The 27,591-nt window shown below is 36.5% G+C and overlaps 1 protein-coding gene across 2 annotated transcripts in view; it reads right to left on the bottom strand.

Annotated features, from left to right (window-relative positions):
• polo (Serine/threonine-protein kinase polo) overlaps nt 1-27,591 on the bottom strand; it is a 237,114-nt gene that overhangs the window by 105,124 nt on the left and 104,399 nt on the right. For both annotated transcript variants that reach the window (XM_090410779.1, XM_090410780.1), the window contains exons 6-7: nt 26,507-26,706; nt 1,052-1,174 (exon numbers count right to left, since the gene is read on the bottom strand). In XM_090410779.1, coding sequence (XP_090266905.1) covers nt 1,052-1,174; nt 26,507-26,706 — 323 coding nt within the window. The remainder of the gene's footprint in view (nt 1-1,051; nt 1,175-26,506; nt 26,707-27,591) is intronic.

Below are 27,591 nucleotides of genomic sequence, written 5' to 3'. Positions count from 1 at the left end.
CTTTTGAACCACACATCCAGCTATTAGCCATCATCCATTCTCTAGAAGATCAGCTTCATCCTCTTGCACATCTTGGAGTGTGAAAAGGTTCCTTATGCCTACTCTGGGTAGATCTGCTAACATCTCCCTTGAAGAACAAAATAGTTCGTGATGATCTGCACAGCAAGTCAGGACAAGCAGACTATACCCTGGATACTACTTCACACAAGATTAAATGAAAGAAGTTGCTCAAGGTCTGATAGATTATTTTGGAAAACAGGATCCCCTATAAAAATCCTCCCTATTTTAATAAATATGGTTGAATTAATTTGTCAAAGATCTGGAAGACAGCCATCCTAAGGTGCATTTAGATTGCCTTCTCTGAACGAACCTTGTTTTTATCTGGTTCCTAGAAAAAGCTTGTTAGAACATTAGTTCCTTTGCAGTTACAATTTGAATTATTTCTACAACAATCTAATTGATTGCTGTGTGTTTTAGCACAGAACTCTGAGCTCTGAAGATGACGGTAGTTTGGTTTTGTCTTCTACTGTTGCTTATACAGTAAAGCATTCTTATGAACTATCACCAACACACCTAAGGCTATTATCAATATTAGTAAATAATAAAAAGTAAAATATAATTTGTCAAGTTTTCATTTACTTTGACCTACAGAAAAAAATCGCTAAATGCATCACTCATCCAAAGTATTTTAATAATATGGTGATTTACTATTTTACTACTCGTATAATGAAATAACTTTAGAAATTAGCTTTTCATTTGATATCGCTTGGGTCTCTGCCTTCCACCAATGTAGTTCGTGATGATCTACAACATTTAATATAACATAAATTAAGACAAACTGGTCAGGTAGTAGTAATAATGCATGTCTCAAAGGAATTGTGCACATACTGTAGGATACTGGAGCAATATGACATTTAGCCTACTGCATGCTTATGCCTGAATAAAGAATAAAAACAAGAATGTAGTTTCCTGTTATGAGAATGCATTTCACCATAATGTGTTATAGTTACAACAAAGACGTGTAATAAACATGCAACATACATGCACTTACCTTTGTTAAGTTCTACGAGTGGCTTTCTGTTGATAATAGATAAATCAGATGATACCATACTTTTAGCATCAAATCGAGGAGCCATTGTAAGGCACGAGGTAGGAAGACGAGTTGGGACATAACCTTGAAAATGAGATATTTAGCAATAACTACTGTAATATTTTTAATGTTTAACTTATTCAATAGTCATTTTTATAAAGGGTTTCATGCTTAAGAGTGGATTTTTTTTTTTAACTGCCTATTCTTGAAATTTGAAAGATAATTTCTATAACTCTGAACTCAAAGAATTATAGGTTTTTGTGGCAAATATTTTAACTGAACAAAGAAAATCAGGAAAAACTGAATAATTTCTGATGTTAGTCTAAACAATATCAGACAAATAATAAATTTAGTTTAATCCTTTATCCAAGTGTAGGCAAACAAAGTTTCCTCCTGAAAATATCTTCATGACTGACGTAAGGTGGTGCACAACTCCGAGCAAAGGTGGACCAAGCTCTCATCACCCCTAGTCTCAGTATCTCCCATAATGCAAAGCACATCTCCTTGAGGAGATGTATACTGCTATGCATTAAGGGTCACTACCCAGACCGGTTTCGACCTTTATTGAGGTCTTGTCAGTGGGAGGCAGACCCAAACGTGGAGATACTAAGGCAGAAGCAATAGGAGAGGTCATATTTACCTATAGGAGTTGCCAACAGGTGTACCACCTTATTACCGAATTACTCTGGATTTAGAGAAAGATGTTGGAAGTTTATTTTGCACTTGGTTAGACTATAATAAATTTAGTTTAATCCTTTATCCAAGTGTAAGCAAACAAAGTTTGCACCTGTAAATATCTTCAGGACTGAGGTAAGGTGGTGCAACACCAGGCAACTCCTAGCAAAGGTGGACCATTACACTTGGATAAAGGATTAAACTAAATTTATTATAGTCTAACCAAGTGCAAAATAAACTTGCAATATCAGACAAAGTTCAGGGAATAATTAATACGAATTAAAAGCCAGGTGTTCTTTTGACCAACTAGCAGCAAACAATACTTAAAATTAATGCTTCATAGCAGATGACTTGTTTCAGATTTCCTGAGTTCTTTAGACAGATATCCTTTGCTGACATTAAAATTTGCACTTAACCAATTATCATCAATATACCTGCAAATGACGAATCATTTTTAAGCCCTTCACAAAATGTAAAATTAATTTTGTTAAATAACCTGTAAAATTCAAAAATAGTTCAATTCCTTTTCAAGTGTTGTATACTAACAATACTATTTATCATAAAATTACTGCTACATATCCCTCAATGCGCATAAAGAACAAGTAAATCTGCTAACATCTACCTTAACAAAATTGTTTGCGATGTGCACAGCAAGTTAGGACTAGCAGACCATACCCTAGATACTCCTTCACACAAGATTGAATGAAAGAAGGCTACCATAGTGCAAAGAAGTTGTTCAAGGTTGCTCACACATACCAGCAACTGAATTAGAAACTTTTATTTTCAGCGATTTCCATATAAGCATGCAACTGCTAATACCAATCCTCTGTGCAATGTTCCCTGCACACAGTTCAGTGAGATATGTGTCAGGAGCAGTCATCATGAAATCTTTGGTCAACTGCTGCACACACGAAGTTCTGTTTGTCTGTACAAGCCTTCTCAGAGATGCCAGCGATCTCATTCCTGACAGTCTGAGGACTAGTTACACCGCTTGGACAAGCAATGCGAATTATATTTCCCTGATTAAACTCCAAAGATATCTCACATTCTGAGAAATCAGTAAGCTATACTGTTTTCAAAATCGTGGCTCCAGCCAGATGGGCACCCACAATAAGCCCTTTATTGAAATCAGAAATCATTAACACTGTTAACGATTAGTGACCAGCAGCAGTAGACATTCTTAAATAGTTGCCTAGAACATGTAATGAATGTAACCAAGTATTTTGCATATAAGCTGCATAAGCGATGTTTATGTACATCTGTCTAATTCAGTAGCTGGTACATGTACAATAGTACTACATAAGTTCGTATTATTAAATTAAACATTTTTGTTCCAAATTAATGGAACAAAATTGAATATAAAAATAATACTGATCTCATCCACTTCACACCAGATACTTCAAACTCACCACTACATGGGACATTGTTATCACCACTGTTTTCTTGCATTTCTACTCTAATTGCTTCAGTCTTTGAAAGACAGCACTTCCCAAACTGTGGGCCACAGCTACCTTGGGGCTGTACATTTTGTTGAGGAGGGCCGTGAAATAATGAAAACAAATTTAAAATATTTTAAGACTAAGTAGATTTTTTTTAAATCTTAAAAGAAACATTTAATTTTTATTATTTCTTTAGGATTAGACATTAAGTCAGAAGCCCTGATTGATTCTCTGCATTTTTTTAAAGACTATGTGGAGGTCTCCTCTCAGTTATGCAGCTTTGACCCTTAAGCACTCCTTGTTCATTGCTTAATTTTGATCATCTTTCATTTGTTAATATGCTTATATGGCCTGCCCAACTGAATTTACATTTTACAACACTTTGCGATATCAACTACTCCAATCAATTATTTCTAATTTATCCCTTTTTTTCTCTTATTCTTCTCTCCAGAGCTCTTTAGAACACACACAATCTACCTTCTGGTTTTGAAACCGTTTCTAAAGTCTCACTTCCATAGATAAACAATGGAATTATGCATGCATTAATATAGCTTGTGTTTGTGGAGCATGTATGTTCAAGCAAAACACTTAACAATACATCCATCTTTTTGGTTTCAAAGATTAGGGCTGAAAAAGGATTAGCAATATTCCTTGTCTAGTGAGATGTTCTGAATTCCACAGATGATAAAAAAAAAATCTCATAATATAATTTTCTTTTTTTATTATTACAAGACATATATTATAGAAATATATAATTTATATCACAGAGCAAACAGCTACTTTTCAGGAATATTTCATTATTGAAGATATGGCAGTTTTTTCTTTAATACTTCAACTACTTTAAAGTTGGACAAAAATTTTAAATAAGCTACAAAATGGTTTGCAGGCACACAGCTAATTCCACGGATTAAATAATCTGGGAATACTACCGTTGAGACAAAGTATTCTTTTACTTCTTTTTCATTTTTTTTTATCTTTTCTTTTACAAAGTAAAAGAAAAGATAAAAGTATTCTTTTACTAACACTTCAGTTGCTAAACAAGCAAGTGGCAACTGGAAAATGAAAATCATTATCATCTATAGGCTTAAACATCTATGGCAGAGTGGGATATGATCTCACATCTTATTAGTTTTAAGTAGTAATGCTATGACAGATCTGGCTAAGACTCAAATAAGTTCAGTGTGGTGAAAATACATTATACTGTTGCTGTATATCCAATTTATTAAAACTTAATAGTATCAGCATGGTGGATGCTCATGCTTTGTGCAGTGGCTAAACAGGATTCTGACTTAGGCATTCAGTCGTAATCCCCACACTATGGATCTAAAGTCATTCAAATCCATATACATGGTGTATGAACCTAAATACATTATTCATTTGGTGCTCCACTACTGCATGGCCTGGGGATGATCCGCAATACCATGCCACTACTGAATGATTCTCGTCATGACGAGGGGAATCCTTAAAGTGAGGTAAGTTAGCCAATCTCATCCAGAGGTAGCAGGGTTTTTTCTCCCAGAAACTCAGATATTTCATCCTGAGTACACACAAATCAGCCTTCGTAACACATGCAATTTACAGACAAAAAATACTGTTGTTGGTGTTGATGGGCATTAGATGGCATTGATGGTAGTAGTGTCATAGTAAGAGAATTAGGCAGTAGTGGAGACGGTGAGAAATATTTATCAAAGTAGAGTGTCCTCCCACAATAAGTCCTTAGACTCCCTGGAGGAGTCAAGTAATAATAATATCATCCAAAATCTCATGCACCAGATAAGGAACAGCCAGTAGAACTGTACTCATTTCTGAAAAAGCAAATAAGCAAGTCCTACCATAATCTAGATACAGCTAGTTTACAAACTGACTTAATCTACCTTAGCTCTCTAGTGCATGCACTGCATTATTTCCTATACTGCTAATACTTCCCATCTTGGATTCCTATGCTACTGGTCATCAGCATATGGGTTCATCCCATTGAGACCACCAATGTAGTTTGATTAGAACAGTTATCATTAATCAAGTCAAGAGATTTCCTAGAAATAGTGAACAGGGAAAAGTATAGTTAAACGAGCACATCACCTCCTTGCAATTAATCACTAGTCATTTTCCCTGTGATAATAGGGAAAATGACTAGCCGCACAGATGACAAACGATGTTTCTAGGAGTCCTCCTCTGGGATTTTAGTACCACAGATGAAGTGTATGTGGGACCGATCCTATCAGATTAGATCAGAATTTCAAAAGGTGGAATACTTGAGAAATCATGGGAATATGACAAGGATATATACTTAAGTTTTGTAGATCTGGAAAAGGTATATGAAGTGTGCCCAGAGAAAACCTCTTCATAACACTACAATTATATGTGGTAAATGGAATATTATACAGAGCAATCCACAGACTATATTTAAGTTGTCATTCAGCAGTAAGGAACTAAATGAAATACAGGAAGATTGTTTGATGTAAAATCAGGGGTAAGACAAGGATACACATTATCCCCACTCTTACTCATCTATATAGATCCCATTTTGAAAGAAAAGTGGCATGAGGACTGATATTAGAATTTGAGATGTAAAACTTAGATCTTTGCTTTATGCAGATGTTGTACCCCTAAACATCTAATGCAAGTCTCCAGGATTTTCTAACTACGTAGGCTGTTTACCTTCAATTAAATAAAACAGATTACCTTTAATCATCATCATTTACATGGTTTTTTCGAAGTAACTACTGTGAGACGCCATGCATTTGTTCCAACGTTGCATTCACTTCTTAAACACATGTGAGAGTCCGTTTTTTGAGAGTTCTTTCAAAACCGCCTCCACAGCTTTTACACATGCTTTGTTGCTTTCGAAATGGCGGCCTCAGTGGTTTCTTGAGCTGAGGAAACAGCCAGAAATCGCACAGTGCGAGATCAGGACTGTGTGGAGGGTGTGGTAGGATATCTGTCTTGTTCTTCTGTAAAATGTCCACTACACAACCAGCAATATGCGGGCTTGCATTATCGTGGTGCAATAAGAAGCCATTCTTCAGCAATGGACGCTTCCTTTTGACGTGCTTGATGATAATCGCTGCTGTGTTGATCATTGTCTCTGTGATGGACATTGAAGGTCTTCTCTCGCGTTCAAGATCTTCCACATTTTGCCTTCCTTCCTTAAAAGTTTTATGCCAGCAAAAAAAACTTGCCCTCGACATTGCTTCATCGTGGAAAGCTTCACGTATCATGTTAAAAAATTCCGATCGGATTGCCTTATATGAGAGTGGTCTGAAAAGTTCTCGGCCTAACATCGAAAAAATGAATTTGTAATTTCAAAATTATTTTTATTTTTCAACATAATCTCTCTTAAGACTAATTCCAGCGATGCTTCAGCGCCATTAACCCATCCCTGTAGTGGTTCTCAGTGAGATCTGCAAAATACCCCTGTAGAGCTGCAATCACCTCTTGATTCGAAGAAAAACTCTCACCAGCGAGGAAGAGTTTTAGTTTTGGGAAGAGATAAAAGTCAGGAGCCAAATCTGGGGAATAGGGTGGATGTTCCAACAATTCATAGTACAGATCCCTTAATTTTCCCATTGCCAAAACACTTTTGTGGGCAGGTGCATTGTCCCGATGAAAGATTTTTCTTCTTCAAACCGTGTCTTTTCTCATGAATTTTTTCATCTAGTCTGGTTAAAAGATCGGAATAATATTCTGCGGTTATTAGACCCAAAATACTGATGTCATGATCTTTCCTGCTGATGTAACTGACTTTGTCATCTTTGGCACTGAACAACTGGCTTCTGTCCACTATTTTGATTGCTGTTTGAATTGTGGTGTGTAATGGTGAATCCAAGTCTCATCCATAGTAATAAATCAATGCACAAAATCAGTTTTATTCCTGTTAAAATGCTCCAAGCACTGTTCAGAGATTTTCATGCGAGTGCATTTTTGATCTGCTGTGAGCAAGCGTGGCACCTATCCTGCGCAAAGCTTTTCCATATGCAATTCTTCTGGCAAAATATATCCTACACATTCTTTTGAGATGCCTATAGTGTCTGCAATTTCACACACTTTGACTCGCCGGTCATGCAATACCATATTGTGCACTTGATCAATGATTTCTGGTGTTGTTATACTTTTTGGATGTCCTTCACGTGGATCATCCTCAAGGCTGGTGCAGCCACGTTTAAACTTGGCAGCCCATTTCTTAATTGTCGAAAACAAACGAGAAGAGTGCCCATAAACTTTTATGAACTTAGAATGAATTTCTTTTGGCGTTAAACCTTCTTTTACAAAGAATTTTATAACCACACGATACTCAATTTTATCTCTTTCAAGGGATACAGACAACGCTTTTGCTTCAGACAGTATATAAAACAAACTACTTGATAGAATGACTTGCAATTTCACATGGATGCTTATGACAGATGTACCAACTTTAGAAAAAAAAAAAAATCTTGCTGATAGTGTTGCCATCTATGGTCGAGGCCGAGAACTTTTCAGACCACCCTCGTAAAGCACTTGATCAAAAGACTAGAAACCACAGATACAAGGGTTCTAAGAAAAATTAGAAAAGTGAACAGATGGCATCAATGGCAGAATCATATTAAAAATGAAGATAGTAGAAAGGAACTTGACAATGTTAGCATTCAAGAATGGGTCAGCAGAGGTAATCTAAGTTTGCATGGAAATTTAAATAGGTCAGGAAAGACATGCAGAGCAAGACAAAGGTCTAGGTGGATTGATTCAATCAGAATTGCCTTAGAAGTATGGAATGTTAGATATGATAATATTGGAGTACTCAGAAGTAATAGACTAATTTGAAGGAAAAGTGTTGATAAGAGATTAATAATAATGTAACTTAATCATGTAGTGTTGTCATAGTAACCTGAAGAGCCTCCATAGCTCAGTCAATATGGACTAGGGTCTTTGGTCGGAAAGAGCTGGGTTGGATTCCCATCCATGACACAAGGAACCTTTATCTGGTCTCTTTTGACAAAAGGTTAGTTAGCTGGTCTCATACAGAGGTAGACAGTTTTTTCACCTAGAAACTCCAGTTTTTTGTGCCTCAGAACAGGCAAACTGGCCTGTGAACACCCACAAATCTACAGAGTCATCAAAATGCATACTTAATCCCTCATTAGGAGGGCTCAACCAGTCCAAAGATACGTTGAGGAAAGAGGGGAACCCCATGCACAAATAAGTAAATAAAGTAACCTGAACACTCCTTGAGGGTGCATATCAAGAAATTGATGATGCTATTTCATGCTCCTTTAATTGCTCCACCATAGTTTTATTTCAGATTTGATATAAGTTTTTGCTAGTTTATTTCAGCGACAAGATCAGAGCTCCAATCCAACATCTACCATTGAGACTCTCAATTATACCCATCATTTACTTGTGCTTGATAATTTCTTCACTGTGACCATCATGTGCAGAAATCATTGTTAACAAATGATCTCAATTGTCATTGCAATATGTTGTTTTAATTAAGATCTGATTCTCCTTGTCCATGCTGGTTGTTTAAGCAAACAACCATTCGTTGTTTGCTTAAACAGTTGTGCATTCCAAGAGATGGTCTTTGTTAAGATATTTAAATATCTTAAAATTATTTTGTTTACTGTTGATAGTTTAGGTAATTGAAAATGAAATAAAACATGTATAAAAATATAGTTATGTTTATAGTTTTAAAGTTAGATAGTGCTAAACGGCCTTGTCTACTCCCTATATGGGAATAAAAAGGCATTAGCTTATTTATTTTATTATTTTTTATAGTTTCACTTGGTAGTTGACTAGCAACACAATTACACCTAACCCTGCCTTGTGGTTTGAGTCAGCAGAAAGCCTATTATTCAGCAACATGAACAATTGGCAAGATATACACACCTTTCTCTGCTGTTGAAATTAAAATACCTGTAGACGATTTTTACTGAATGCAATGAAATAATCATCAAGTGGAAAAGAAACTTCACACTGCAAACAAATGTATCCAGTCTGTCCTCATTACTGAAAAAATTTCTCTTTGCTGTTTGTGATACCTGGCTGTCATGAAGTCATTTCACATAGTCGCAGTTGCAATCAAGGGAATACAGTGCATGCTCAATTGTGATATTATAAATAATGAACAGCTGCTGCACATGAGAGAAAAGAAATATATGGAGAGGAGTTAAAGAATGGAAACAGATAGAAGGATATAAGGGAGAGATGGAAATTATTCCCTTTAGAAATAAGAAAACATAAGAAATGAATGGCTGTATTTTGTGGATTCCTTATTAGAAGTTCCTATTGCAAGTTGGCTCCATTCAGGCACAACTACATGGATATCTCAACAAACTGTGGTGAGAGAGTGACAAGTTCATATATCTTCATTGTTGTAATTTTTGCTTTTTTGAGTGAAGATTATATGAAAAGGTATTCTTTGTGTGGAACTGACAGTTGTCTAGTAAAAATGCTGGAATGTTCCATATACATTGTTTCCTGCTTCAGTACTAAATAACTGAGTTTTATGAAGAACACTCTTGATTGTATTTCTTCACTATGACCAGCATTGGCACATGCTAGTTCTGAGCCAGCTATTAGTTGCTGGCTGAAAGAGTTCAGCTAGACAATTAATCTGGCATGCTGAGCTGACGAGGGATTCCACAAGAAGTCCCCAAGCTGATTTGGTCTCAACCATTCCATCAATGGAGAGTTGGACAAGCGAATCCTTGTCCAAAGGTTACGAATCAGTCTTGGCGACTTCTCACATTTACATTACTTCATCAAATAGAGGATGTTCACCATCAAAAGCTGGAATATAATATTATTGCAAGCATGGATAATCTTAGAATGTAATTAGACTATTATATATACATATATCAAAAGATATTACTTATTCCAAGGTATAATACATGCAGAGCCACTATAGCCCAGTCAAACTGGATAATACCCTTTAGTTGGAAAGCTCTAGGTTTAAATACTATTTCTATGAAGAAACTTAATCAGGTCTTTTCAAATGAAAAGGTGGTAACTAGGGTTTTTTTTTATCCCACAACCAGACAAACCAGCCAGAACACATGCAATTTATATGGTAATTATAGGTATACAGTTAATGCTAAACCATTTTATCGAATAATTATGGTAATGAAACCCAAGGATACTTTGGAAGATTATGGGCACTTAAGGGCCTGTTGGAACCACTGATAATGATAACACACAGGGGACCAAAACCTAAAGATGAACACTTTCTGAAGATTACAACCGCAAATTCAGATGAATCAGCCTTGTGGCAATTTATATAACTGACGATTTCAAGTAGAAAGTGGGTACACATTTAAATATTTGAATTGTGTGCAAATGGGTCATGTGGTAGCACTCAACAGCATAAAAGACAAAAGGCTGAGCTAAGCAAATTGTGTTTGAAGGAAGCTCTTTTCGAGGAGAAATAAAGTTGCAAACTTCAGTGTCTTGTAATGCCTAAAACATCTAGTCAATTTCAAGCAGAAAAGAATTATTGCAAAGCTTGAAGGCGGCTGCAGAATTACTGATAACGACAGAGTTTGAAATATCACATAGAGTTGTATCTAGGCTCTGGGCAGCATTTCAAACAAATGAATGTGTTCCAGACATTTGCTAAGAGGTCAAATGTCTCATTCTACCATGCCCTACCATGGAGCATGAAGACAGATTTTTGGTTATAACAGCAAAACACAATTGACACACCATGACAGGTCAGCTTGCAAGTTGGCTCTATTCAGGCACAACTATGCAGATATCTCAAACTGTGGCGAGACATCAGTGACAAGTAGGCCTGTAATTTATGTCCCTTTAACCACAGAGCATGTTTTCAGTGGTGTTGTATCCATAAAAATTGTACAAGATACCAATGGGCTAATGTAATTTTTACAGATGAGTCGTTTTAGTCTTTATTCTGAATCTTGATGACACTTGATCTGCCGTGAAAGTGGTACTGCTTACCATCACGAGAATCTTCTCGAAAGGGATAAATACAGGTGGTCATGGTGTAAGAAGACATTATATTTAATGGACACACCGAGCTACAAGTGCTGGAAAATAGACTATGACTGGTGAACAATATTGCAATGAAGTTCTTCAGTGGCATGTTTGATTATTCTGTGGTGCTGTTGATGAAAAATTCATTTTTATGGATGACAACACCACACCACATCATACACGAGCAGCATTTAATATTTAAGATTTAAGAGCTGATTAAACTCTGCAATAGTTGAAATGAGTTTAAAAACATGGTTTCTGCAGTAAACAAACATACGGAATGAACCTTTGGGAACCAATGGGACTAAATGTATTCAATAATCATCTCAGTATAGAAAGACTAATTTTTGACAGGAGTTACCAAGCCTTTTTGGAATGTGTTTTGATATTTCTGACACCACAGAATATTTTCATGATGAAGCTTTCGACATTTTTACTCCTGAAAGATTCTATAGCTATGGTAAAGTTGTACCACGATTAGGATAAGTTATTATTATCCTATGACTCCCCCCCCCCCCCCATGGAGTTAGACCTCTAGAAAGTTCCTTGGTCATACACAGCTCATTATACCTTGCCTTAAACACACTCAAATTTCTTGCAGACACCACACTCTAAGGGAATCATTCACAACTCTCCATGCAAAATCCTACTTCACTCCCTTGCTCACACCCTCTTTATACAGCTTCCATGGATGACCTCTTGTTCTCCACCGATCTCCCACCATTTTATGAAAAATCTCTTCAATGCTAATCCTACAGCAACCCCTTACCAACTTGTACGTCTCTATCATATCACCCCCCTCTTCCTCCTATCCACTAAATTCTGTAAACTGCATCTTTTTGGCCTCTCTTCATACTCAACGTTCTAGAGACCAGAACCATCTTAGTCAATTGCTTCTGGACCCTTTCCAATACATCTTTGTCTTTTGAAAACCAGGTGGCCAAATCTGTAGACAGTAGTCCATACATGGCCTTATACAATGTAACCAGAATCTCTTTACTTCTACAAGTCAGTGTCCTCTGCATCATTCCTGGAATTCGTTGTGTTATCCTCCCAATTTTGGCAACGTGCACTCTAAATTTTAGATTCTTATCCACCATCACCCTAAGATCTCTTATTTACTCTGCCTCCAACAATATATTCCCACCAAGCATAAATTCTGCATGTATTCGTTTGTTTCCCAAATTTTAAAACTTTGCATTGTCTGCAAACAATGGCCCTAAAATAGACCACTGAGGCACTCCACTAGTGACTTTTCTCTTCCAGGATATTTCTACATAACTTGTTGATAGCTATCAGATAGCCAATATTCAATCCAATGTACTAGTCTAATATCCAATCTCATCCACTCCAGTTTAACTATCAACTTATGTGGTAATCTATCAAAAGCCTTTGCAAAATCTAAGTATACTACTGTGCATCCATCTCCTTTGTCAAATGAAAATCTCACCTTATTGTAATAAGTAGATTACAAAAACAAGACCTCCCTTTAGCAAATCTATGCTGTCCATCAAAAATGATACCACTGTTGTCAATCGAATTCTAGATCCTGGTTCTCACCCCCTCTCCAACACTTTAACTACAACAACTGACACACACACACGTATAATTTGATGCTTGAGCTGTGTCACCTCCCTTATGAAGAAGCACAATCTTGCCTTCCTTCCACTACTTTGGAACTTGACCCAATGTAAGACTCATATCATATTAAACAAATATGTCAAGGCAGATGCGAACTCCCTGGCAAATTCCTTCAAAATATGTGGTGATATATCATTTTGTCTTACAGTCATATTAACATTAAGTTTGCTCAAATCCCCATATACCTCTTCCTCACTTACAGTCAAGTCCCTCTTCCTCATCATGTAACATTCACAAGACTGAAAGACCTTTAATGAACTGCTTATTAAATATAATTGGTCATCCTTAGTAGAAGATGCTGTACACATATTGCTCAACTAAGTAATTATTTTTGTAGTAGATATTTTGTTATATATAATAATTGGTGGTATTTTGTTTATTTTTGACTGTTGTTAAGTGTTGTTGTTTAGTCAACTTTTATTATGCAATATACTTCCAGAAACGTTTACAGAACCGAAGCATATGAGAAAAAGGATGATCAAGACATTAATGTTAACTGATATCAACGTGTGGGGATTAGTGTGATGTAGTGTGTTTAATGTATTCATTGCTGAAAGTGAGAATGGAGAAAATATTTTTGAAAATGAATAAGAAATGCGAGTTGTGTTGGGAGCAAAACAATGAGGTGACTGATATTATGGATATAAGGCAGGATTGTCAGTGTTGTGGAGACTATTGGAGATGGTGAATGATAGTGCACAAAATATGAATGAGAGTTTGAAGGATGTGGTTGAAAGTAATAATGTGGATGATGAGATGCTAGTGTGGAAAGAAATTGCACTTATGCAGACGCTTTCACAGGACAAATCGTGAGCCAGGATGACTGGAGAAACAACTGGTGTGTGTGTTACACAAGGATGGAGAAAGAAAGCGAATGAATGGGAAAAGCATAAAAGTGCAAAAAAACTGGGAAAAAAAGAGATAGTATTGTATGGGATTTGATACTAAGAGATATACTAAAAGAGTGACAAAAGCATGTTTTGAGGTGCAAAGAACAAAGGATGTTACTGAAGCTCTAAGTTTGCAGAAGAAAGAAGTGAATAAATTAATTGTTTTGGAAGGCATCAAATTATTTGAAAGGTGAAAAATATACAATGAGAAGATATGAAAACATTGTTAGAATAAGCAAAAATAAAGAGTAAGAAAGTAGATTGTGAGTATGCTGCCTTGGTATTATAGTATGGAATTGAGAAGAAGGGTCATGATTGACAATGAGAAGATTGTGGAATGGGGTGCAGTTTATAGATATGTAGAGTGAATTTGATAGACATAAGTACCTATATATGACTGATAGAGAGCACTTAAATGTGCTTGGAGAAAGTATTGTTCATTGCGAGTTTGGAAGTCCAAAACCAGGGAAAGTAGAGATATAATGGGGGGGGGGGGGGGGGGAAAGCAATCAAGCATGTGTCTAATGCATGTACACGAATACTCAACGTATCAGAAATAAAGGAGATGAGTTTTTAGCATTAGTCAGCTCAACTTGATCTAAAAATTATTGGCATCAGCAAGACCTCGTTGTCAGAGAATGATGTAATTATAGGGGTAGAATGTAATGGATATTGTATTTTCAGAGAAGATAGTAGAAATAGGGCAGGAGGAGTATTATTAGGGTATTATTAATGACAGCCGAAGAACTTCAACCAACAAAAATAGAAGTTAAGGTAGAGGTTAAGGGGATGTTGAAATGCATGTACACGAATGCTCAAAGTATCAGAAATAAAGGAGATGAGTTTTTAGCATTAGTCAGCTCAACTTGACCAAAAAATTATTGGCATCAGCAGGACCTTGTTGTCAGAGAATGATGTAATTATAGGGTTAGAATGTAATGGATATTGTATTTTCAGAGAAGATAGAAGAAATTGGGCAGGAGGAGTATTATTAACGATAGCCAAAGAACTTCAACCAACAAAAATAGAAGTTAAGGTAGAGGCCAATAGGACAAAATATATTGTTGGCTGCTGCTATAGAAATGGGGGGGGGGGTCTAGAAGAAAATGTGGATGGCATGCATTAGCAGATTTGCACAATGGGTGCAGGCTCAGCAATTATCATGGGACACTTCGACTATGGTGATATAGATTGGAAGGAGGGAAGAACACATGCCAAAATGGAAATGGAATTTATACAGTTACTAAGAGATAATTATCTGAAACAGCACATGATGGAAGGGATCAGGGATTTGAGCATCTTGGATCTGGTAACAGCATCCAAAGATCTACCTCCTATCAGGGAAAGTGACCATGCAGTCTTCTCCTGAGAGATTGCTCAACATGTGGACATTTCAGTCAAGAAAGGGTTTATGCAGAACTACAAAGCTAGTGATTATGACAAACTTGGAGCAGTGCCATGGCATAAGAAACTACAAGGAATGAATGTCATTAGTGCATGGGAAGTCGCCAAGGATTGTTTGAGCTAGGCAGTATCAGAGTGCATACCTAAGATCAGGAGGATAAAGCTAGTAGGGATTAAGTGGATGACTAGAAATATAAAGAAGGAGCAGCAAAAAAAAAAAAAAAGGGGGGGAAAAAGCATTTGGAAGGAATATAAACAACAAGATGATCAGTATGCCAATGAGCAGTATAAAACACAAACAAGAAGGGTAGAGTAAGGAAGATTTCAAGAGAAAATTAGCTAAGCAAGCTAAAGTAAATCCAAAAGAATTCTTTTGCTACATAGCAAGTAAGAGAAAGAATGATTATGGAAAGATAACTTTACTCAGTGCAGGTGGTAGGAAAGTGACAGAAACAGAAGAAATAGTTCAGTTACTAAGTGATCACTTTGCAAGGTTATATCATCCAGGTTTTGTATATACTGATGTGAGCATTGAGGTAGATAAACAAGAGGTACTCAGCATATTGAAAAATACAAATGTGAATACAGCAGTGGGCGATGGCATATTTGCTCATGCGCTACGAGAATGTGAAAGTGAATTTGCAGTGCCTCTGACAAAGCTGTTTAATCTAGGTCAACTCTGGTAAGGTTCCAATGGAGTGGAAGGAGGGTACGATAGTTCCATTACATAATGGTGCTCCAAGACAGAAGTAGCAACTTACAAACCAGTTAGAATCTCTTGGTTAAAAGTAAAATTCAAGGAATATGATACTTTAAATGGGGCAGCATGGCTTTTTAAAAATTACACTCTGCCTCAGTAATTTATTGACATTTTATAATAAAGTGACAGCAGAATTGGATAAAGGAAATGGCTATACTATACCATGATACTGCTGGACTTTGCAAAGACATTTGACAGAATACCACATGGAAAACTATTACATAGGTTGGAGTAAACGGCAATGGATATGAGGCTGGTGGCATGGATGGTGGGGGCTGATAGAGTGGAATCAAGGCAGATAAAGGTTACTAGTGGAGAGTCCCAGGGCTCTGTACTAGGACCACTACTCTTTATTTGATATTAATGATATAGTAGAAGATTTGAAGGGGGCATTCAGTTGTTTGCTGATGGTGCAAAAACTAAAGAGGGCAATAGCTGACACTGGTGATGTAGATATCTTACAAGATGATTTAAATAAATTGGCAGTGTGGACAAAGGAAAATGGTTGTAAATTCAATGCCATAAAATGTAAGGTACTGGACTTCGGGATTAAAAGATTGCACACTTCGTATTACATTGATGGTACTAATTTACAGGAAATTGATGAGATTAGGGATCTTTGGGTGATGGTAGATAGAGATTTGAAATTTAGAGGATATATTGCAAGAGTTGGCAAAATAGCTCAAAGGATTACTCTGATTCTGAAGAGCACATTGGCAAGTAAAGATAGTTATTATCCCTCTTTATAAGGCTATGATTCAGCCACATTTTGACTACTGTGGACAGATTTGGTCACCTGAATTTCTTCGGAATCGGGAAGCAGTGGAGAAGATTCAGAGACGAGCGACCAAGCTGGTGACAGGTCTGTGGAATGTTCCTAATGAGGACAGGTTGAGGGTGTGTGAGTTGCAGAGTTTAGTTGACAGTCAGAGGAGAGGGGATATGACAGAAATTTGTAGGTTATTAAGATTGACACAGAAGAAATTTTTCATTACATGGGGAGTAGGTTCTTTTCTTGGAGAGTGGTGAAGGAATGGAATGGGATGTCAGAGGCAGCTGCAAGCACACCAACAGTGAATAGGTTTAAGGAGATGTATGATAGGTATTGTGTTAGTGGATAGAGTGGGTCTGCTTGCAATGAGTCTTTGACTCCATGGAGTGCCCATATAAATAATATCTCAACTATGTACTTGCAGCAGTCGTTCTTATACTATTTTTCCAATCAATGTCATCCTTCCATAATCTCTCTTTTTTTTTTTTGCTGGCTGCTTATCAAAAGAACTCCCTAGGATTTTTTTTTTTTTTGGTTTCATCAGCTAACTGCTGCTCATGATGCATTTGTGCTACCATTACCAACTGAGTCACCCTCCTTGCCTGTTGTTTGTAATCTTCATGAAATTGATTATTACCACTCATCTTATATTGCCTCCATAATGCCTTTTTCCTCTGTACTGTATGTTAATCTCTTCATTCATTTCACACCTACATTATTTCACTTTTGGACACTTGGAAAATACATTTAAACATTCCTTCTACTAGAGAGTTCTTGAATATCACACAAGCAGCATTGATCTCCTTTCCAGCCAACTCCCTATTCCATGCTACACCTACAGTCTGTCTCCTGAGCTTCTCATAATCAAAAGTCTTGTAGTTTACATATACTCTTTGCTAACAGAAGTCCTCACACTGCTAGCAACCACCCAGGTAATCACTTCATGGTCACTCTCATCAACTGGAGGGTGATTTGACATCTCATTTATAATAACATGTTCTGATGAGATGATCAAATCCAAGACCACCAAATCTTCGTGTGGCTGACGTAGTTGCCCTTCAAAAACTCAAGAAACACATTTTTACTTTTGGGTACTATCTCATCACCCCAGTCTATACTGCCATAATTAAAATCACACATAATGATCACCCTTTTCTTATTTGCTTGGCTAATTTGATTATATATTTCATGGTCACTAATATCTATCAGGTCAATCCAAAAGTAATGTTGTTTTTAGCATTAAGTTTTATAAGGATATAAAAATAAATCACTTGCTATCAAGTATATATTGATAGCAATTCATACTTATTGCTATCAATATATACCCCCCACCCCAAATTCCGGAGCAGTAGGCCAGTTCTCTTTGAATTCTGATGAATCGAAAGGTGGTTCGAATCTTCGAAACTGTCAGAATGGGGGAGCTAGACAATGAGACTTATTTGTGCCAACGGTCCCACAAAAGGTTCAACTAAGGTAGAAGTGGAGGAATTTTTTGAAAATAGCAGAGTAGGAAATGATTGTCAGACATACAAAAATATTTTGGGAAAATTTGGAGAAAAGAGCAAAGCTAATAATAATGGCAAATATCTGTTGGATTTCTGCTTAGGACATGGATTTTTATTACTAACACCCTGTTCCAACATAAAAATGTGCACAAATTCACATGGAGAGAAGAGGCTAGGAATAAGAAAAGTCTCATTGACTATGTTATTGTTGATAGTGATGTTTTCTCCATGGTGCAGGACACCAGAGTATACAGAGGATTTGAAATTGGAAGTGATCACTATTTAGTCTTGAGCAGGATAAAATTGAATTTCGTATTGAAAAGAATAACATGTAAGAAAGTTTTAAAGAGAATAAAAGTTGAGCATCTCTCAGATGTGAACTGTAGACTAAAATACACAAAGATTATTGAAGAAAAAATGAAAGAGTTTGAGAACATGAATCAAACCTTGGAGATTCAGTGGCAAGCCTTTAAGAAAACCCTGATTGATTCAGCTAGAGAGTCATGTGGTGAAGTTCTCTGCAAGGATAGTAAAATTAGAAATCCATGGTGGACACAGGAAGTTAAAGAAGAAAGCATATCAAAAGTTCCTGGCAAATAAGTCAGCTTGTGCTCTTAGAGAATACAGAGACAAATGTAAGAAAGCTAAACAGAAGTCATGGGAGGACTTTGGCAAGAACATAGAAAATAAATATCAAGAAGGTGGCAAAATATTCTGGAGGTTGTTGAAGAAGCTTAGGAATGGAGGAAAGAGTGCTGTAAAAGAAGTTACAGATAATAAACTAAATGAAACAAGCAGTGATGACAGCACAGTCATAAAAAACACTGACCAGGCATGCAGTCAGGAATACATATCCATACTTGATGTAGAAAAAGCCATCAAAGGCTTGAAATGTGGAAAGGCACAGGAGTAGATGATATTCGACCAAAAATGCTGAAGTATGGTGGTATAAAAGTCTTACAGTGGCTGCACTGCACAGTTCAGAATGCCTGGACAGAGGGACAAATTCCCGATGATTGGAGTAGAGCTCTCATAGTACCCATATATAAAAAGGGAAATAAAACTGAATGTGAATTACAGAGGTATATCCCTACTGAGTGTTCCTAGCAAGATCTATGCAAGTATACTTGAGAAACGGTTGAGAAGAATTGTGGAAGAAAAGCTTGGTGAAGAACAAGCTGGATTCAGGTCAAATAGAGGCTGCCAGGATCAGATCTTCACTTACGACAAATAGTGGAGAAATCATGGGAATATAACAAAGATCTGTATTTAAGTTTTGTCGATTTGGAAAAAGCATATGATAAGGTGCCAAGAGATAAGCTATTCAATGCACTACTACAGTTATATGGTGTCAATGGGGCATTATATCAAGCAATACTTAGTCTTTATTTGAGTTGTAAGTCAGCAGTTAGAATTGAAGGAAGTACAGGAAGATGGTTTAATGTTAAATCTGGTGTGAGACAAGGATGTACGTTATCTCCTCTGTTATTCATTATCTATATGGATCACATTATGAAGGAAAGTGGTATTAAACCAGATAGCAAAATTGGAGATGTTAATGTCAGCTCTTTGCTTTATGCGGACGATGTTATACTTCTAAATAAATCTGCTACAAGTTTGCAAGATTCTCTGACTAAATTGAATAACTGTTGTAATAGATATGGTATGAAGGTCAGCAATAAAAAGACAAAGACAATGAAAACAGGCAGAATCATTGAAAATGTCAACTGTGTTGTGAATGGAGAAACTGAGGAACAAGTAAAACCTTTCTGCTACTTAAGCATATTTTTTAGTGAAGATGGTGAATTAAATATAGAAATAGACAACAGAATCAACAAAGCTTGTATGGTAGGAAGTCAATTGAATAAATTCATATGGAATAAGAGAGAAATTAGTCGGAACACTAAATTAGCTGTATTTAAATTTAATTTAAATACAACTGATTTAAATACTCCAATTTAAATTATCGATCTGAGAGCTGGGGCAGAAGTAAAATACTTTACCAAAGACTGGAGACCGCAGACATGAGAGTCCTGTTGGTTATGAAAATCATTAAATCTTTCTCTCTTCGAACTCACTTCGCAAGACGGCTAATTCTGTAGCATATTCATCAAGAGATGAACAGTTGTACTCAGCAAGAAACTGAAAATGAGTTAAGTCTTTTTTTGCGAGTTGTGCCTCGCCACAAAAGCTTTGATGTGATCAAACAGAATGTGCACCAGTTGATCTTTGGATTGTAGCCGCGTATTTAGGTCATTCATATGAGAGATGTCAGTCACAAAGGCAAAGTCTGTAATCTGCTTCGGATCGTTAAATTCCGCAAATCGGATTCCCCTTGGTTTGCATGAACTGCAGTATTTCACTCCTTAAGTCAAAGACTCTTAAGAACCTTACCTCTGCTCAAAAAAAAAAAAAAAAGAACACACATCACTATAATAAACCACATCAACCATAATCCGCTTCGCACTCTTGGATGAAAAAAAATCTTGGAACTGACGATGATTCAATCCTCTTGCCCTAATAATGTTGAAGACAGTCGCAATAACTTTCATGACATTCTCAAATCCAATAGTTTTCGTGCACAAATTCTCCTAGTGGTTTAAACAGTGGTAATGAACGAAATGTTTTCCTTCTAGTTCCAGTTCTTTCTGCAGCAGCGCAACAAGCCCTTTGTTCTTTCCCACCATAAGCAGGGGCACCATCAGTTACTACACCCTTGAGGTTGGTTAAGCTGAGGTAGAAATGCTGGAGCATTTTCTTTTCGGCTTGAAGAATATCAGTGCCTTTCATCGTTCCCTTCATAGGTATGAGTGCTAGCAGTTCTTCTGTCACAATGAACTGTTGATAAATGCCACAGACAAAGATACCCAGCTGTGCTGTATCCTTCTCATCTGTGCTCTCATCGAAAGCCAGTGAATAAGACGTAAATTCAGACAACCGTTTTTTTAAAGTTCCTTCAATGTCATTGGCAAGTTCTTTGACACTTCGTGCTACAGTTATCCCAGACACACTCGGTTTTTTAAACACTTCCTAGTTATTTGGACATAATATCCCCAGCAGCGATGAGACACTCTTTCACAAACTCACTGTCCCAGAAGGATTTTGATTTTTTAGCAAATTTTTTCCGCTATTAGATAACTTAATTTGATGCACGCTTCGCTCTCTTCCCTCTGCCTTTTAAACGTATCCTGTTGGCATTTTAAATCAATTTGGAGACTGTTCAACTTTGTCCACACAAAGCCGCCCTTGAATGTGATAGAAATTGGATGCATGCTTTGTCTCAGTGTCATTTTATATTGTATTCTTTTGATACTGACACTGACTCACGACAAATTAAACACACTGCCTTAACACTGATCGGCCCCAAAAAAAAAAATACAAATTAGTCCACTTTTCATTAAAAACCCGACAAGAATCACTTGATTTATGCTTTTTTACTCGTAGACGACATAGTGATGGAAGGTGATCCCAAAAATGATCCAAAATAACCGTGTGATGGTTATTATCCACTGAATATGTCTCACACTAATGGGAAAAAGTCTGGCAATATAAAACCACAACAGGCTATGACTAACACGAACTTGCGTGCGCTTATACACGGATATGACACTGTTCACAACTAACTCACTGACTGTGCATGCGATCCTCTTGTATTTATATGAAAATAATGAAGTATCGAGAACCTTCGAGATGTATCTGAAAGGCACTAGACAGTGCACTTGAACGAACTACTGCTTCAGCCATCTACCTGCAATGTTAGTACTAGTACTTGAGTACTACTTGCCGCTGGTAGATGGCTGAAGAAACATCATCATCAAATTCCTGACATATACCCTCAAGGGGTGTACAGGATATGATAGTAGTAAATGAAAAACCTACATCATTACTAACTTCCTATCTACAATTTTCCTCCAAATCAGTCTATTAATTGTCAGGACTCCAACATTATCAGATCTTATATTTCTATCGACTAAGGCACTTTGTACCGTATCAATCCACTTATATCTTGGTCTTCTTGCCAACCTGACAGAGAACACTTGTTTTGCTAATCTTTCCTCATCCATTCTGTTTAAGTGACCATACCACCTGTGATTGCTCTGCTAACGCATTCCTGGATGCTGCTAATGTCAAGTTCTTTCCCAATATCCTCGTTTTTAATATGATATTGCCATTGATGCCATCTATTCACACCTATAATCTTTCTCAGGACTTTCATATCTGCAGTCTCTAGTCGTTGGTCAAGTGTTTTACTTCTGACCCAGCTCTCATCCATAAGTTAAAACTGGTTTGAACACTGTCTTGTATACAGCTAATTCAGTGTTCCGACTAATTTTTCTGTTATTCGATATTAATTTAATTTAATTGACTTCTTAATATACCAACTTTGTGGATTCTGTTGTCTATTTCCATATTTAATTTACCATCTTCACTAAAAATCGTGAGCAAGTAGCTGAAATGTTTGACTTGTTCCAGTTCTCCATTCACAACAGATGACATTCTCAATGATTCTGCCTATTTTTATTCTTTGTATTGCTGACCTTCATGCCATATCTATTACAACAGTTATTCAATTTAGTCAGGGAATGTTGCAGGCTTGTAGCAGATTTATTTACAAGTATAACATCGTCTGCATAAAGCAAAGAGCTGACATTAACATCTCCAATTCTGATATCATGTTTAATACCACTTTCTTTCATAATGTGATCCATATAGATAATGAATAACAGAGGGGATAATGTACATCCTTGTCTCACACCAGATTTAACATTAAACCATCTTCCTGTACTTCTTTCAATTCTAACTGCTGAACTTGAAACTCAAATAAAGACTAAGTATTGCTTGATATAATGCCCTATTAACACCATATAACTGTAGCATATTGAATAGCTTCTCTCTTGGCACCTTGTCATATGCCTTTTCCAGATCGACAAAACTTAAATACAGATCTTTGTTATATTCCCGTGCTTTCTCAACTATTTGTCACAAAGTGAAGATCTGATCCTGACAGCCTCCATTTGGCCTGAATCCGGCTTGTTCTTCCACAATTCTTCTCAACCATTTTTCAAGTATACTGGCATAAATCTTGCCAGGAACACTGAGTGGGGAAATACCTCTGTAATTCTCACATTCAATTTTATTTCCCTTTTTATATATGGGTACTATCAGAGCTCTACTCCAATCATCAAGAGTTCGTCCCTCTGTTCAGGCGTTCTGAACTATGCAGTGCAGCCACTGTAAGACTTTTATACCACCATACTTCAGAATATCTGGTCGAATATCATCTAGTCCTGCTGCCTTTCCATATTTCAAGTCTTTGATGGCTTTTTCTACTTGAATTATGGATATGCATTCCTGACTGTATGCCTGTTGAGTGTTTTTTACCACTGTTCTAACACTGCTTGTTTCATTCAGCAATTTTTCGAAGTAATTACTCCATATTTCAAGGATATCTTTTTCTCCTGTTTTTCACCTTTATCACCTCTATCTCCTTTTACAGCACTCTTTCCTCCTTTTTTAGCTTCTTCAACAACCGCCAGAATATCTTAACCACCTTCTTGATATTTATTTTCTATGTTCTTGCCAAAGTCCTCCGATGACTTTTGTTTAGCTAGTTTTACACAGAGTTTAGCTTTCTTACATTTGTCTCCGTATTCTCTAAGAGCACAAGCTGACTTATTTGCTAGGTACTTTTGATATGCTTTCTTCTTTTCCTTCACTACCTCTTTAATCTCCTATGTCCACCATTGAGTTCTGATTTTTCAATCCTTGCACACAACCTCACCACATGCCTCTCTGGCTAAATCAATCAATGTTTTCTTCAGGGCTTGCCACTGAATCTCCAAGGTTTGGTTCCTGTTCTCAAACTCTTTCATTTTTTCTTCAATAATCTTTGTGTATTTTAGTCTCCAGTTCACATCTGAGAGATGCTCAACTTTTATTCGCTTTAAAGCTTTCTTACATGTTATTCTTTTCAATAAGAAATCCAATTTTATCTTGCTCAAGACTAAATAGTGATCATTTCCAATTTCAAATCCTCTGTACACTCTTGTGTCCTGCACCAGGGAGAAAACATCACTATAAACAATAACATAGTCAATGAGACTTTTCTTATTCCTTGCCTCTTCTCTCCATGTGAATTTGTGCACATTTTTATGTTGGAACATGGTTTTAGTAATAACCAGTCCATGTCCTGAGCAGAAATCCAACAGATATTTGCCATTATAATTAGCTTCGAGTTTTCTCCAAATTTTCCCAAAGTATTTTTGTATGTCTGACAATCATTTCCTACTCTGCTATTTAGATCCCCAATAAGAACCAACTTTTCCTTTTGCATTGTGTCAGATGCTTTCTCTAAAGCATCAAAAAATTCTTCCACTTCTACCTTAGTAGAACCTTCTGTGGGACCATAGGCACAAAATAAGTCTCATTGTCCAATTCCCCATTCTCATATTTGCCCACATCCTACTGAGACTGCCTGCCATTCAAGATGATTATCCTCATATTTTGTGTTAAATACTATGGCTACTCCTTTTCCTTGCCTGAATATAACATTTTGTATTTATTGCTCACAAAGATCTCACCACTTTTTGTATTTTTTGTTCAGTCAACCCTATTATGTCGATCTGGTACTTATCTAATTCCTCAGCTAGGTCCATTTCTTTGTCATTCAGGCTTTTTATGTTGATGGTACCGATCTTTAACTGTGGTGATATTGAGTTGAGGTGTGCTTTCAGATTTGTTCCAGTAGCCGACTTTTCGCTGTTCACCCTGGTGAAAACAACAGGGGGGGGGGGCTTGTTTAACCGGGCAATTCCCCAGCCGGCATGAAATATTGTCATGTTGTACCATCATTTTTTATATTGGTTTAAGCCAATAAGAATACAATTTGTTCAGCTAAATCCCAAATTTCCAGCCCATCTTCATTTGTTCAGTATCCAGGTAGATACCCAACAGGGTGCACCACGAGAAGGTGAGGATTGGACATTAGGTCAAAGGCCCTGGTCGGGTTCTCCGCATTCCTTTAAAGGCTATGTGGACGTCTCCTCTCAATTATACAGCTTTGATCCTTAAGCACCCCAGCCTATTTAATATTTATTTTTGTATGATTTCATGTAAAATATCAAATGCACAGCATTTCTTGTGAATCTAGACAGCATCCTGCAATTCTAAATACCGCAGTATAGCTTCATTGAAATTTTTTTATTTAACCGCGTTTTAATGTTAAGTTGTTCTTTTTTCAAAATGGCTGGCGGGCCACAGCAAAGAGATCCGTAGGCCACAGGTGGCCCACGGTCCATGCGTTGAAGACCCCTGATCTACATCAACACCATCTACTGGCCGCCACCACCACCACTAGTATTTTCACAGACAATCACAAACATACATGCCCACAGCAGGATTTGAACCTGCAGCCTTTTGGCTGTAGAGCGGATATGCTAACCACTCGGCCAACCAGGTTGGTAACTGCTGGCCTTGTTGGATGAGTGTTTAAAACTCTTTAAAGAAGAGTTATTTTCTAGAATAAAATACAGCTGATCACTAATGTTAAATAACTTATATTGCAAAAAGAATGATGTTGCTCCTTGGGCTCAAAGTAGTTTATTTATTTTACTTGATTTCATTTTTTTGGAGAAGGCATACGCAGGGTTAAGTCAGGGCAGATGAGATAGAATGTACAAATATCTTCATAGTGATTACTGTGTGAACTTTATAAGGAAAAATTGTACTTTGTTTCTTAGGCATAAGGCTACATAAGACAGTTAATGGTAAAAAGTTGCACAGAAGCCTGATTAAATACTTTTAAGCCAAGTGCTACTTAAGAATTTCAACTTGATTTTTGAAATCACAACATTATTATTTATATAAATCATTATGTAAACAAAGAAATATATTAGTATATCATATCTGCTATATGTACTAGTTCAATAACTCATTTTTCATGTTCTTTAAATGAAGTGCTTCTTGTCTATATGCATATAAATCATACATTAAAGTGGAAAATATAAAGAAAGTGATTAAATTCAGGGCGCTAAAAAATAATTTGGTATAAGCAGAAGGGGATGCCCTCACAAGAAGAGGGGGTGGAGCATTTCAAATCCAGATTTGTTCAAGGTCACACAAAACAATCTGGCATATTTTCCTCAAGGTAGAATTTTTTTTTTTTAATTTAAACAAATATATAAGATTTTTACTATATTCCATTAAATGACTGATAGTACAATTAAAAACATAAATAGATTCACTTCATACTTCAAATCCCTGGAAGGCATAATTCAAATGAACATTCTCAATTAAGTGATTCTGATTGTATTCTGAAGAAAGACTGCCTGTAATGCAACTTTTCACTTGGAAACTTTATACTTACTATTAACAAGAAAGTTGTCTTGCATTATTTGGTCCATTGTTGGACGCTGACTTGGTTCTGAGCGTAGCAACTTTTGAATAAGCAATCTTGCTGAAGGACTTATTCGAGAAGGAATTTGGTACTCATTCCTCTTGATCCTTAAATAAGTATCTTTTAGACAGGTAGTTTCAAAGGGAGGCTTACCTACCAACAAGGTGTATCTGTAATTTGAAGATTAAAAAAAAGCTTATTTAAAAGTTTGAATATGATCAAATCATGAATTTTAATAAGTTTCCTGTATACTGATATATCAAAAAATTAAACCTTTTTCCTGAATTAGTCAGGATTGGTTTGATTTACTTTGCAACGATGATACTACACTATTACAAAAGTTAGAGGAGTAAAGAAGGTAACAAGTAATAAATAGTTAACTATTATGTACAAGAAAACAATTGGTAAAACCAATACTTCATAAAGTTAAAAAGAAGTCTACATAAAAAAAAAAATATATATATATAGTTTATAAATATGTTCTATATAAATATTAATCCTCAGTAGAAATTTAAAAAAAAATGAAGAGCAGAGGAATCAAAGCATGCAGAGGGCTCAAACAGATTATTAAAGCCCTAAAAAATAGTTACTACGCTCGCAGACAAAAATGAGTGCATATGATGAGCATATGCAAGATGGATAAGGTGCAAACAGAACTTACAAGCATATCAGATCTGTGGTGGCACTTTATCCATCATGCATGATTCTTTAAGGTCCTTGCAGACCAAGCCTGGTCTGGTAGAGCTTGTAGTTAGTCTATTCCATAATGTTTGCTTATGAGGATAATAGTTTTGTCTTAGTTTTCCTGAAGTCAGTGCATGAAACAGGCAGATGGTGGTAGTGGTGGGGGACAATGAGCAGATCTAGTTGCAGTTTGTACAGCCTCATTTCCCTTAATTCAAACAGAATATGAGGTAAACATCCAGAAGACGAGAGAACAAATATTGAATCTGAGAAAGCAATGGATATTTTTGGCTTTACAAATCTGTATAGATATGAGTCTTTAGTAGCATTTTATGTAGATTAGTGCAAGCCTTATACGCAGTTATATTGTA

The sequence above is a fragment of the Typopeltis vanoorti genome, chromosome 20 (assembly GCF_054136105.1).
Source record: "Typopeltis vanoorti isolate ZY-2024b chromosome 20, IOZ_Tvanoo_1.0, whole genome shotgun sequence".
Lineage (NCBI taxonomy): Eukaryota > Metazoa > Arthropoda > Arachnida > Uropygi > Thelyphonidae > Typopeltis > Typopeltis vanoorti.
This window is presented reverse-complemented; position numbering and strand designations above follow the sequence as displayed.